Source organism: Manacus vitellinus, unplaced genomic scaffold, assembly GCF_001715985.3.
Source record: "Manacus vitellinus isolate BGI_N305 unplaced genomic scaffold, ASM171598v3 scaffold_7_pilon, whole genome shotgun sequence".
Taxonomy (NCBI): domain Eukaryota; kingdom Metazoa; phylum Chordata; class Aves; order Passeriformes; family Pipridae; genus Manacus; species Manacus vitellinus.
The window spans coordinates 9,707,394-9,720,791 of record NW_021940813.1 but is presented as its reverse complement, the minus strand read 5'-3'; the positions used below and the strand labels follow the sequence as shown (position 1 = coordinate 9,720,791).

At 35.8% G+C, this 13,398-nt stretch overlaps 1 protein-coding gene across 2 annotated transcripts in view; it reads left to right on the top strand.

The window, feature by feature from the left end:
- Positions 1–13,398, top strand: part of POLA1 (DNA polymerase alpha 1, catalytic subunit) — a 195,831-nt gene that overhangs the window by 86,572 nt on the left and 95,861 nt on the right. For both annotated transcript variants that reach the window (XM_018084261.2, XM_018084260.2), the window contains exons 32-33: positions 657–838; positions 2,542–2,673. In XM_018084261.2, the coding sequence (XP_017939750.1) occupies positions 657–838; positions 2,542–2,673 (314 nt within the window). The remainder of the gene's footprint in view (positions 1–656; positions 839–2,541; positions 2,674–13,398) is intronic.

Here is a 13,398-nt window from a genome sequence, read left to right as displayed (position 1 = left end):
GCAATCAAAAATAAAGCACTTTGTCTCCAGCGCTGCCGTTTTAAATGCTGCTGCTGAATTTTAACCACTGCATTAGATTGAAACCTCCATGCTGTTAACCACTGAGCCAAAATGAAATCGACCACTGCATTGAAATCAGAGTTGGCAGTTGTACATGGACTTGAAGGAGTTGGTAATAGCAGTGCACCCGCGTTTCTTTAATGGGGTTTTTATTCTCTGTTTTTGGTTTTAATGGTGCCGTTTTGATCTAAAGACTGTTTCTTAATAATGATGCACATTTTTATTGAGATATTTTCAGTGTAACTTAAGAAGAAAATAACAATAAAGCTATCTGCTAGGAGTGGTTTCCTCAGAAACAAAATGTTCTGTTGCATACTCCCGTGATAATGCAGTGGGCTTGTTTTATTTATAAAGCAATCTTGCGTAAGAAGATAAGTAAGAAGCTTTCTTCATGTTTTGTGAACCTTTATTCATGGTTAAAAATTGTAGAATGTATTTATGTTTTATAGAGGAAGTTTTGCTAAGGAGAGATTTTCAGCTTCTGAATTTACATTTTGTAACTTTCTTTTGAATCTGCTTCACCAAGCATATGAAAAATAAGCCTGCTTGCATGGTTGACCTCTTAGTCTTTTGAAATTTTTGTTTCTTATTAATAGGACTGGATCCCTCCCAATTCAGAGTCCATCACCATTACCATAAAGATGAGGAGAATGATGCCTTGGTTGGTGGCCCAGCTCAGCTCACTGATGAGGAGAAATATAGGGATTGTGAAAGATTCAAGTTTTGCTGCCTCAAATGCGGAACAGAAAATATTTATGACAATGTCTTTGATGGCTCGGTTAGTTTTTTTATTGTTTTATTTCTGTTCATCGGTGAGGGAGAAAAAATACGTGTAGAGAGAACAGCTTTTCAGATAGGATTCATGTGATGTAGGAGGAGATACCATATTGTTTCAGTCCTGCTATTTATAGCTTTGAAACAGATATTTGCTGATAGGATAGTGCTGAAATATTTTTCCCATTTTTGCATTTCAGCTGTGTTGTGTAGCAGAACACGTGAGATTATCTGCCTTCATTAATCTGTTTGTCCACAGTCATGAACAATTGTTGCTGTAACTTTTTAAAAGAATCCTTATCTTAACACCTTAGTACCTTCCAGTTCTCTATGTAATAAAACTTTCATACAGCAATGGCAATTTCTTATCCTAAATCATATTAATTGGAACAAAGTGTGCTTTAAACTTGTGTTTATCTTGCTACATCCCGCCTCCCTTCTTCACAGGGAGGTTTTTCTGTTATCTTTCCTTCTGTCTTTGTGAATTGAACATAAAAAGTCATAGGGGTGCATTCTTGTTGAGAAGTTCTGCCAAAAAATGTATCTCTGACCTTGGATCACAACTTGAAATAGGGCCAAGTATTTAACTCTACAGCGATGTTATGTATGTATTAGTCATCGGCAAATTAGTGAGCTTCAGAGTACTGAAAACCTTGAAACTGAAAGCAAATAAATCTTTTATCTAAATTAAAAGTAATTATTTTAAGTTAATTTGGACAAACAGCAGATGTTTTGCATTTTTTTGAATCAAAATAAAGCAGTCTTTGGAAGCAAGTAAGAGGAAAAGACATACAAATCTAGTGATACTTTGTGAATCCTTGACTTTTGTTCACTGCAGCTGTAAATAAGACAGTTAATTGCTTGTAGGCTTGACAACTTGCAGATGGGCTAACTGGAGAGAAGTGGATGTCAGACTCCTTAAAAAAAACCCCAAAACATCCCCACCACCAAATAACAAAAGAAATCCGGAATCCAAACCAAAAAAGGCCTCTGTATTCCACTTGGAATTATTTAGTGTTGTGGGTGGGGCCATTTAGCAATGATGGCTCACAACAGTCAAGTCTTACCTTGAAAGAAAGTTTTCTGAAAGTTTTATGAATGTTCAGCCTACCAGATTGCTCTCATATTAGTGAGAATTCCAGTAACTTAATTTCAGTTATTCACACAACACGTCCAGGTTCTGAAATTTTATTGTCAGGTGTTCAGAAGGTTTTGAAAGTAAGGGAATAAGATGGTGCAAAACTATTCTTTGAACTCAGAGAAAATAAAAGATGATCACGAGATTCTTGTTTAATGAGGTTTGTCTCTACAGCCCTATTGGTAATTTCGTAATTTGTATTTCTAAGGTTGTTTTCAATGTTGGGTTCGGTGGTCTGGGGCAGAACATGATGATGATAAAACAACAAACCTGTGTTGCTTGGGCAGAGATGGGAGAGCATGATTTGTCCACAGATCAATTTTTTTTACTCAATATCTTTTTTTTTTAATTACTAACTTTGTGGTGTGTTCTCCAAAAGAGCTTTTGGTAAGAAGAGAGTGGGAAAACTGTAGGTCAGAGATATCTTCATGTGGGTATGGCCAACTGTGATGGGAAGAAAGAAGGCCCAGGTATTATAGGCCCTTTAAGACTATTACTGTCTAAACTCCTGTGGTGGCTTCTACCATCTGTAGCAGTGATGCATGCTGGTTTTACACTTCTGTTTTCAGGGACGATTTATTGAACCCAGCTTGCAAAGGTGCAGTAAGACTGAATGTGACGAGCCTCCTTTCAACTATGTGGTTCAAATGAACAACAAGTTACTGCTGGATATTAGACGCTACATTAGAAAATACTATAATGTAAGTATTCAGAAAATACTCTGCCATATGAAATGGGTGTTTGAAGTAGTGTTGAATTTTTAGTGACTGTCATGTTCCTTTTTTTTGTATAGCATAAGGTAGTAGCTTGCGACATCAAACCCCAACTTTATGAAAGGAAAACAATCTATGATTTCAGATATTAATTTAGAATGTTTGTTTTCTCAATTCAATCTCAAGATAGTCAGATGTACTCAAATTTTTGTAATAGTGTGTGTCAACATTGTTACAGATGTTGTAGCTTTCTGTTTTCCAGATTTTCAGCCAGAGTGCAGAGAGTTGATTATCATAATGCTTTTAGGAAAATCTGTGAAACCTATCACATACACAGATACCAATTTCTCATGTCACTGAAATACAATTCTCTTTCTCCAACCCAAATTGTGAAAAGGAAGACCGAGTGTATGTCTTTAAAAAGTCTTTGAAGGACAGTAGGAAAGGAAATACTGTGAATCTTTCTTTATAATGATTAAGAAGGGGAAAAAAGAGGTAGTTAATTAATTTATATAATTCTCTTTTTTGGGGGAAGTGGTGCAAGAAATCCCAAGTGCCAGCGCTAGTGGTTGGCTTTGTGTGGCACTGTGGGTAAAAAAAGTGTAATATTTGAAATCCCTATCTTCGCACTGTCCAAAGTGGTGACTGGGTAGGACAAAACCTACCATGCTTTTAAAATTATATCAATGTGTTTTGCATTTCTGATATGCTAGAAACATCGTATTTTGTGAATTGGCAGCTAGCTATTTTGGTCAAATTTTCATAGATCATCTCATTCTGTTGCCTGCTTGCTTATTTTCGTTGTTCAGCATTGCATGTTTACATAGCTACAGGATAGACATGAATTTTGAAGGCAGTCATAACCTTTGGGTGCTCATAATTTTTGATATACTCAAAAAAGTAAATTGTTTTTGAAAATTTGGCCTTTACATGAATGACATATCTAATTCGTGGTGTGTTTTAAGTATCACAGAATACTTTTGCAGACAGCAGCTACAATGCTAAGAATTATCATTATGGTTTAATACTAAGTGTACATTTTGTGTTATCTTTCTTCTGTATGTGTTATCTTTCTTCTGTATTAGTTCTTATTGCAATTGTAGGTGTTTTCTAAGCTCTTTTCTCAAAGTGTAATAATTTCTGAGTGTATAAATGCTTCTTTTGAAGACCTGCATCAAAAGGAGCACACTTCTTAGAGTGTTTAAATTCAAGCATTATTTCACAAGGTAGGGATAGATTGTTCCTTTCCATTGAAGTTAAAGTTAGATGGCTTAGACGGGTTAAGTCACCAAAATGTGAGATCTCTTTGTTACTTCATTGCAAAGGCCAACTGGCTGCAAAATTATCATTCAGTGGATACTAGTATGTATATTATATTAAATTATAGAAAGTGTTATTAAATAATATGTCTAAGTAATATGTTTGCACAGAGTTTTTGTATGAAAGTTACTTTTTAAATTTAATGTACATACATTATGATACTACATAAGGCCACATGCTAAGTAATGTCAGGCATATAAAGTGCTAAAACCATGTACATAAGATATGCAACAGTAAACTTGAAAGAAGAAAGATACGTTTAGGGCAGGAAAAATTCTTATTACTCATAAGAAGAAAAAGTGGTTTCTTATTTTACTCTGTTCTTTTTTGTTGTTGTTGTTGATTGTTTTGTTTTGTTTTTTAAGACCAAGCTGTGACCCAAATTGAAATGGTTGAATATTGAATGTTGTAATGTGCTTACATTGTATTTGAATCTATTAAGTATCTTACTACATGGTATATAGGATAATGAAAATAATTAAAAAGAAAATTATTTGTCCGTTTAAGTAAAAGCTTTTATAAATTCAGTTATATTTTTAGTACTGAGAATTTACTTTTAACCTAGTTAGCTATAAGGTTTAAAACTACTTTTTAACTGTGGAATACAGCTTTTTAGTGTAAAATGCAATTTCCAGATTGCACAGTAATTTTCATTTTACTAAAGGGATTTTCACGGAGTTGGGCAAGTAAACTTTTTGTCCTTTTAGCTCCTAGCAAATCAGATGCTGAGAGTTGTAGTTTATTGCTTTCATCCAGTACTTGTGGTGACTGTATAACAAACAGTTAGAGTTGAAATTCATCAAATGGGTGTTTGCACTAATATATATAATCCTATAAGCTATAAAGACACACCCAGATGTAATATGGCAAAGAACTGTCTGAACAAAACATTTGATGAAATTTTCAGATGCTTATTTAAGTCTCCTATTGTAGTGAATTGCATCTGAAAGGCACAGAAATACCAGTTTATAATGGTCAAAGATGGTGTCACTCCATTTTTTACTTTCCTTTTAGATATTTCTTAGTTTGTATGTTCGTCAAATGGAACATAATACAAAAACATAAAATGAGAAAATGTATTTTTTAACCTATAAGATAATGAGCTATCTTTTATGAAGGCAGCCCTATCAAGAGCCTCTCAGCCTGATCCACAGTTCACTGAGATGAATAAGCTTACTTTTTTCCAGTGAGCTTTGAATCAAATTTTTTTAAAGATCATTGCATGTTGTTTCCTTTAGTCTATTGAAATGCTTTTATATGTGGCAGTGTAAATTTAGGGGCGGAGGGGAGTGCCTCAAAATCTAAAAGTAGAAAATCTACTTGCCCTTTTTGGCACGTGAAACTGTGATAAATAAATATACACTGTGATGATGTACTACATTCCTTTAAAAAGATGCAAATGTAAGAGCATAAATAGAATTTCATAAGCCTACCACAATCCCATTGTTTTTGTAAATTACTCCCCTTTATATGAAAATTTCTGCTTCCGCAACAATTTTTTGCCATTAAACATTGAAATGTTTTATATCTGACTTCCAAAACGTATCTACCATTGCTCCAGTATTTATGGTTTTCTTAATAGTATTAACAATATCAATTTTTATAATCTTACTATTAAATGTAAATATATCTAAAAATGACATGTAAAGATTTTATTTCTTCTCAGAAATGCATTATTCTATGAGAGATTGATCCTGTTGTATGCTTCTTTTTTTTTTTTAATTCTGCTTCAGAAGAGCAAATAGATGAAAAGAGAGAGAAACGCTAGCTAATCTAAATTGGGAAATGAAGAGGGCTTTTTTAAGCATGAAAATTTCATCATCTTGTCAGCTGGCAGAATGCCTGCTGTGTGGATTCACAAAGGCTAAGAATTACACTTTCATGAAATTTTCCTCACTAACTGCCCTGGTTAATTTGAAAGATAACCCACTGTTCTAATTCATTCCTCAATTGGGCGGTGCAGGTTTTATCTTTGATCTGACAAAGCATTTGTGTTAATCGTTTTGGCCCTCTACTAGACACTCTTGGGATTGTGCTTTTACAATAAATGTGTCTGTGATAGCTCTTTAGTCTATTATACTTACAATAGATCCATAGAACTGGTAATTAATTCTGTACTGCTTTGGAAATGGGGAAGAATAGGTGTAGCTCTGTCAAGTGCTGCTGGGAAGTTTGTTTAGCTAGTTCATTTTTGAAGTGTTACCCTCAGCCATCAATGAAACATCCATGCGAGGCAATGGCTGAAAGCTGAAATATGCAAGCAGAAATGGAAAAAGTGACCAACTTCCGTGCTTAAGGAGGGTGTAATTTCATTTTCAGTGAGTGGATCTAATTATTACATTGGAACCTGTTTTGTGTTTCCCACTGGAATGTTCAAATGCTCATTTTTGAGCACTTTGTAAACAAATGCCAATTCTTAAATTCCCTTTTAAAAAACCCTGTAAAAATAATCAGTATTCACGTCAATAAAATGAATCCCAAATCTTACTCAGCTATTGAAGTGTTAGTTTTGCCAACTGTAAAGAACTGAACTCCCCCCCGCCCCAAGGTATTGTAAATGCCATTTGAGCAGTAGCAAAATTAGTACAGATCTGGTTGGACTGAGAAGCTGTTGTCCTTGAAGCAGCAGTTTTTTAATATTTTTTTTAAACATCTGTACACCTGTAGTATTGTTAGTAGTATATTTATAAATATAAAAATATTAAAACTTGCTTTTATATAGATGTTCTTTCTATGCTGTCTGGTTAATAGTGCATGGCATCTGTAGATATTTTTATGTTTTTCAAAACACATAAAATGATGTGAACTTTAAAAAGGGTTTTTAAAAAATATTGAAAAAATCTTGGTCCAACCAGTATTGTACTGTTTTTGTTTTACAGTCTTTTTGTACTGGACCACTCTAAACCACAGGCAGAAGTGAGTTTGAAGGCTATTGAACACTGCTAAATAACTTTATATACTGTTCAGCTGTGAAAATTCAGTGTTCAATAGCCCTCAAAATTTCTCATTTCTTGCCTGTTGTGGGGTGGTCTACTTGCTTGCACATTAGGTCGTGGTATAAAAACATGTTGGTACGCTATTCAAGATCTTTGAATTATTTTTTATATATATATTGCTGTCCTGGCTCTTGTATATATGTTCAAGGGGTTTGCATTAGTATTTTGTGCACTTAAAAAGGTAAAAGATTTCTAAACAAGGTAACATTATAAGAGGTGACAGCGTTCACACAGGTTTTGGGATTGCTTGGCACATTCGTTTAAGAGAACAAAGATGACAGGGCTCCTTCTGAACCTGGGCTCTCCCACACCTCAGTGAAGTGCAGTGCCAACAACCCACAGGTGTGCACCACGTGAACAGGTGAAAATACGATTGTAGATGATGGTGATGACTTTTATAATCATGTTCTCCCAACAGTCATGCATTGAAGGTGTTTTTGTTTGGGAGGTGGGTAGAGGTAAGGAACTTCTTTGGTGTGAGGGAAAGGTGTTCAGTAGTGGCAGTAGTGCAATATTTTATTTATTGCTGTGCTAATAGTATTAGAAGTATATGGGCACGTGATGAAGAGTAGTAAGGGCCAGAAGTGAGAAGGAATTGGGACACCATCCAATGTGGTAAGCAGAATCAGTTAGCTAGACTCTGCCGTCAGATAAACTCTAGGGATTATTTTCAGTCCTTCCTGTATGTGTGGAAATGGGTTTCTGAGTCTTTTCCAAGTTTGAACTTGTATCACTGTCATTTTGGTTTATACATAAACAGAGATGTTTATTTTTAGTACTGAAAGCTTCCAAGTCAAGGCAGAATTGAGAGAGATTGGAATGAAAGATAGAAGATTAATGTGATTCCATTCATAGTTTACTGGGAACCTGAGAGAAGGGAGGTTGCCACCAGATTATCAGGAGTTTTCTCCTCCCCTCCACAGTAGCATTTTCTGATTCTCTCCTTGATTGAGGTTGACAGATGAGTGTTGTTTGGAATCATGTTTTGGTTAACCAAGAGGAAATTAGAAATATCTTGATTATTGGACAGGGCAGTCAGTATGCTGCCATATGAAAGCATAATACATCTGTCTTTCATAATTTATATTTATTGAATAATAAAAGATAACCCTTTGGTCACCGTGTGTAGTGCATTTTGGGGATGAGTAAGCAGTTACTTGTCACAGCACTCATAGAGTCTATTAACTGGAATCGATTCACTATTACTGCAACTTCTCCATGATCTGCCCTGTAAAGGAGTTGTTTGGTTCAGACCTACAGCATCAATACGATTTTTAGTGAAGTGTTTCAAAGTAATGATCAATATGTCTTTACAAAGGGTTTAACTCTCTTCATTGGATTTTACCAGCCATGACGGACATGCACCTGTCTCACTGATTGCTGAGTGAGGCTGAGTACGATGCTCCAAATTTTAGCCACTGAGAATGAGTGAACATAAGCAAGGAAGCAAAATCTGTACTTACTCCACAGTCTGGTACCTTGCCAGAGAAGGATTAATGATACTAGACATCTCTGTCAGCTCTTTGTAGAAGAGGCTCCCCAGGCTGGACACCGCCTGGAACAGGTTCTAAGAAATGGGGATTGCATCATTAGAGTAAAACTAACTTTGTAATTTCCTCTGTAGGTAGAATACAGGAATGTAAGGACTTATTGTCACAATAATTTGTCTGTTTAGGCTTATAAATGGCAGTATTGTGAACATCATGTTACAGGAAGTGTGCCCAGGGGTAAAATATGGTTGTGGTTATGATTGCCACCAAGTGTGTAATGTTTACCTAGGTGATTGAATCACTCATCTAATAACAAGATGTTGCTGCCTTCAGAGGATTACAGAAAGCACAGTCTTCAAAGGTACTCTGTTGGAACTGATCTGTTGCCCTGGTCAAAGCAGTGATGAATTTTGGCAATGCTTGGGATGTGTATTTGTGCTGCAGTAGAGAGATCTGGTTGTAGCTCTGTGTATCTGATCTGGCTTTAAACTGACTACAAGATATGTAGCTTTGATGTAGCAGTTGCAGCACTTGTTACAAGATTCTGGAGCCAAGAATTTAAAACCTTGGGCAAATCTGTGCGTCCTGTGGAGAGATCTGCCATTACTACTGATGCCTGAGCAAGGCACACTCCACTTTAAGAGACTGAGCAAACGTGCCCTCCTTTGGATACCTTGGATTGACACAAATTCTGTGGATGCTATATAGCTTTTGAGGATTTGTTGCTTCTGAGTCTATATTAAATAATGAATCACAAGAGGGTTTATAACAATTCACTGGTCTCAAAAGGATCATTGTTCATCTTTTTTTTTTTGCAGTAGTTTTAGAGAGCTCTCTTAAATCTGTTTAGGTTTTTGTTATGTTCAATTTAAATTGTTGATGGAAAATGATCCCAGTAGTCACTAAATAGAGACATTACAAGAAGCAGAAGTCCAGATAAACAAATGAAGGCCTAAAGTAAGTCTTAAAACCACCAGTTGTCATAGAATTTTGATACAGTTAAAGCCTTATACAATAATAACTTGGAACAACCAGTCACTGAAATATCAAACCTGTATTATTCTACAGAACTTTTAATAGAGAACCAGCTTGCTAGGAGATTATACAAGTCAACAAGGTCAGTTGGCCTTCAATACTTGATGCTGTTGATGTGTGTATAACCAGCAATACTTACAGCACCCAAGCACATTGCATGCACCAGGAGAATCAAAGTTAAAATCTGTAACTGAAGAGACCATGTTTTCTCTGGATATAGATCCGTTTGTAAGGATTTGTTTGTTACATGTTCATGACCTAAAAAATGATGTCGTTATCAGAAATGTTTTCATGGAAGTCACTAATAATATGGAAATCCATGATCCAACACTGATTTTAGAAAGTGAAAATTACTTGCTTTTAAGCCTGGTTTAGGAAAAAAACCAACATGCAACTTTTTGTGGCGCCATCTGTGGTAATTCAGAGTTGAATGGGCATATAAAAGAAAAAATATGGCATGTTTTATAATACTTGTAAGATGTCTATGTTACCCATCCTGAAGTTTCTTAGTCTTTATTATGACTCTACCTTCATCTTCAAAAGAAAGCTTAAAGTAAATTTTATAGTATTTGGGAAACTAATATATTTTCTATGTAGTTACCTCCTTCTGTAAACAACTTTGTTTGATGCTGTCTTTCTCAGTCCACATTCCTAAAGCTAATTGAATAAGAAAACCGTGGGGGTGGGAGGCAACAGAAGGCATACAAGAAAAACTTGGTCTATATTTGCCACAGCATGCTTTTCCTTTTGGTGTAGTGGGAATGGGTTTTGCAGGTGTTCATTTTTCCCTATCCATAGATGTTAAAAGGATTGTTTTCATTTTTCTGGTTTAGAGCAGTTAAAATCGTCAGAAAATATTTCCAACAATGTTTAGTCACTGTTCTGTTTCTTGATAATGTACTCGTAGAAAAATTAAATAAGGTATTCCTCAACAGAAGTGATTCCAGTACTCAAAATCTCATCATAAGGAACCTTTGTAGTTTATTGCAAAAACTTGTATTCAGCTTCATTTAGGCAGCTCTTTAGTTCTTGCTGATATTTAGTATTTGGTGCAGCGAGGGAAAATGAATGAGTGATTAAGCGTTTGAGAATCAAACAGATCAAATGGGGAGCACGTCAGACCTTTCAGCTTGGTTCCTGGACGTAAGTTACTTATGTGAAAAAACCTCAGAGCGTTGAGATCTGGGCAGCACCATTTAGCTAAACTCCTCTGCTCTTGTGTCTTCATTCCTGTGCTTAGGGATGGGGAAGGTAACCCTCTCGCTGGGTGAGACTTCTAGGGAATTATGGATTGGCCAAGAGAAGCCACACCAGAGATAAGGCAACAAATTATCTGAGATATCCTGTAACCTAGGAAACACCATAGTCAATTTTAGGAACCTGTGCTGTGTTAGGGTTGACATCTTTTGCTCCTTCAGACTCATCAAACCTGTACTTCTGCAGGTTAAAGAAGAACAGTTTAAGAGTTCAGTGGAGTTGAAGAATCTGAGATTAAAAAGAGATGTTATTTCATTTTAAGTGAGAATGTTTCCATCTGCAGGAAGAAATGGTGAAATACCATTACATAAGACATGGCTTCATTATAAGGGTTTTGCATTTGCTTCAGTGTCTTGTTCAGAAGTCAAGTCAAGCTGCACAGGCTTTGTTTTCTGAAGTACCAGTATTTCCTTCACTGGATATATGCAAGTGAATTTTTTTTTTATTTTAATCCTCAAGCTTTAAGAAAATAACTACTTTGTATGCCTGATTTGGGAGATAATATGATTTGAGTGCAGAACCTTATTCCAATATGTAAGCTGTGCTTCAAAACAGTTGTTGGCCATGTGTAGCATCCCATGGGTAGGTGTCTGTAGAGTCGTAGAAACTTATCAACCAGGTTGGTTAGGCTGGTCTTCAGTTTATATTTCATTATATGACATCTACCCATGGACTTTATACTTCTATTTTTTATTGAACATTAGTTAATCTATTATTTAGTTGAACATGGAGTTTTTTGTACTGTCTGGTTTTTTGCAAATTGAGCCTGGTGAAGTGACAACTCCTTTACTCCTTTACTTCTGTTATGGCACACTGTTTTAAGGACTCTTTTATTGCTAAAGATGAACCTCCCCTCCCTATTTCCATGCCATGCCATGCTGAAGATCATTGTCTCTTCAGTCTGCCTACAGGTGCAGCGTCCTATAACAGGAGAAAAAGAAAAAAAAGCTGTGTAGTCCTGCTAAAACTGTTCCAGTGGCTTAATGATGGTCTTGTTCACTTTTTTCCATCTGAAGAGTTTCAGCTATCTTCAGTCTAGTAGATTGTGATAAGATTTGAATCCACAAATGTATGAGAGGAACGTTTCTGAGGTTTTCTGAAGGTGTGCCAGACTTCTACATGAAAATTAGGGCTCTGCAGAATCTGACAAGTAGATGTTTTCCTTTTTTCCTGAACTAAGTCATTAGCTTTGTAAGTGGCATCTGCAAGAGAGGCATCAAAAATCCATGACTATCAGTAAAGATAGAAATGTTTATGCAGTGGCTGAACTCGTTCTATCTAAAAATAAAAATCTGAGTTTCAGAATTGTAGCAGATACTTGGAATGCCTTGAATCTGTACCTTTGACCTCCTGTGTAACAGTATAAACAAAACTTTGAAGATGGGTTTGGTTTTTATAGTGCACCAGAAAACAATGCTGCTTTTTGTCTTGTCTTTTTCCTTTCTGTACTGGTACTGGTGTCTGCAGCCCAAATGTGGAAAACAAAAAAATAAGAACTCCCATATGGATTTATTTGATTAATACACCCGCTCCCCAGCAGTATCATCCCTGAGATTTGTTTAGCTGGCATTTTTCTTTTATTCTTTTTTCCTTTATCACTTGTCACCACCTGTCTTTGAAGATTATTTTTGTAGCAATATGCTGTCCTTTCTTCATGAAAATTTGGTTAGCTTAGCAATACTATTCCTTTTACCCTAATTTGAAGGAAGTTTCTGTATTAATATCTTCAGTTTGGATTATGTGTATTGGTAGTGTCTTTTTTAAGATGTTTGCATTAGCAACACTTAATTTCTGCACTCTGCCATGAATGTGAAGTATTTAACATTGTGCATATTTTATAGTTCGTATGTCTTAATTATTGTTTGAATTTTTAGAAGTTACTGGATTTGGAAGAATTATCTGAAAGGACAAAATAGGAGGTGGAGTCAAGTGGTGGTGTATCCTCATCAGCTCTGCAGTCAGCCCCCATTCCTTTGAGTGCGAGGCAACCCAGCTGTGAGGATTGCTGGCCACACTCTCATCAGAGAGAGAAAGAGGTGGGGGGGCGGGGAGAGAGAGAGAAAATTAGCAAGACAAAATTCCTTTCTATCAATCCTGTCTTTACACAAATTCAGACTTCTTAGTTCCCATACGTGAGAGTGTAACTTAATTTCCAAATTACATGATGAAAGCACATCTGTCCCAAAATTAATACCTCTTGAGAATATCATAATTGTATATACTGAAAATAATTAGTATCTGTAATTTGCAAGTCATAAATGTCTAATTTTTAGCGAAGTTGTTTGTTTCCATTTAAGATAAATTCTCAATTTAATATCCAAAGCAACATTTGACTATACTACAAAGGGGCCAGAATTGTTTAAAAACAGAGAACCCCCTTGCTCCCCAAAATAAGACACACAAAGTGGCATCTGCTGAGTTTTGTTGCAGAATAAAACATTAGATTTCTGAAAGAGGTTTGTGATTACTGGAATAATTTTTATTGGATAATACATATTTTTTCTCATACTGAGGTGATTCATGCTGGATGGTCTTCCGGTGGAACCAGAGGATACCAGGCTACCCACCATTGACCTATCAAGCACAAAGATTGCATGTAGAATTTGATTTTGGTA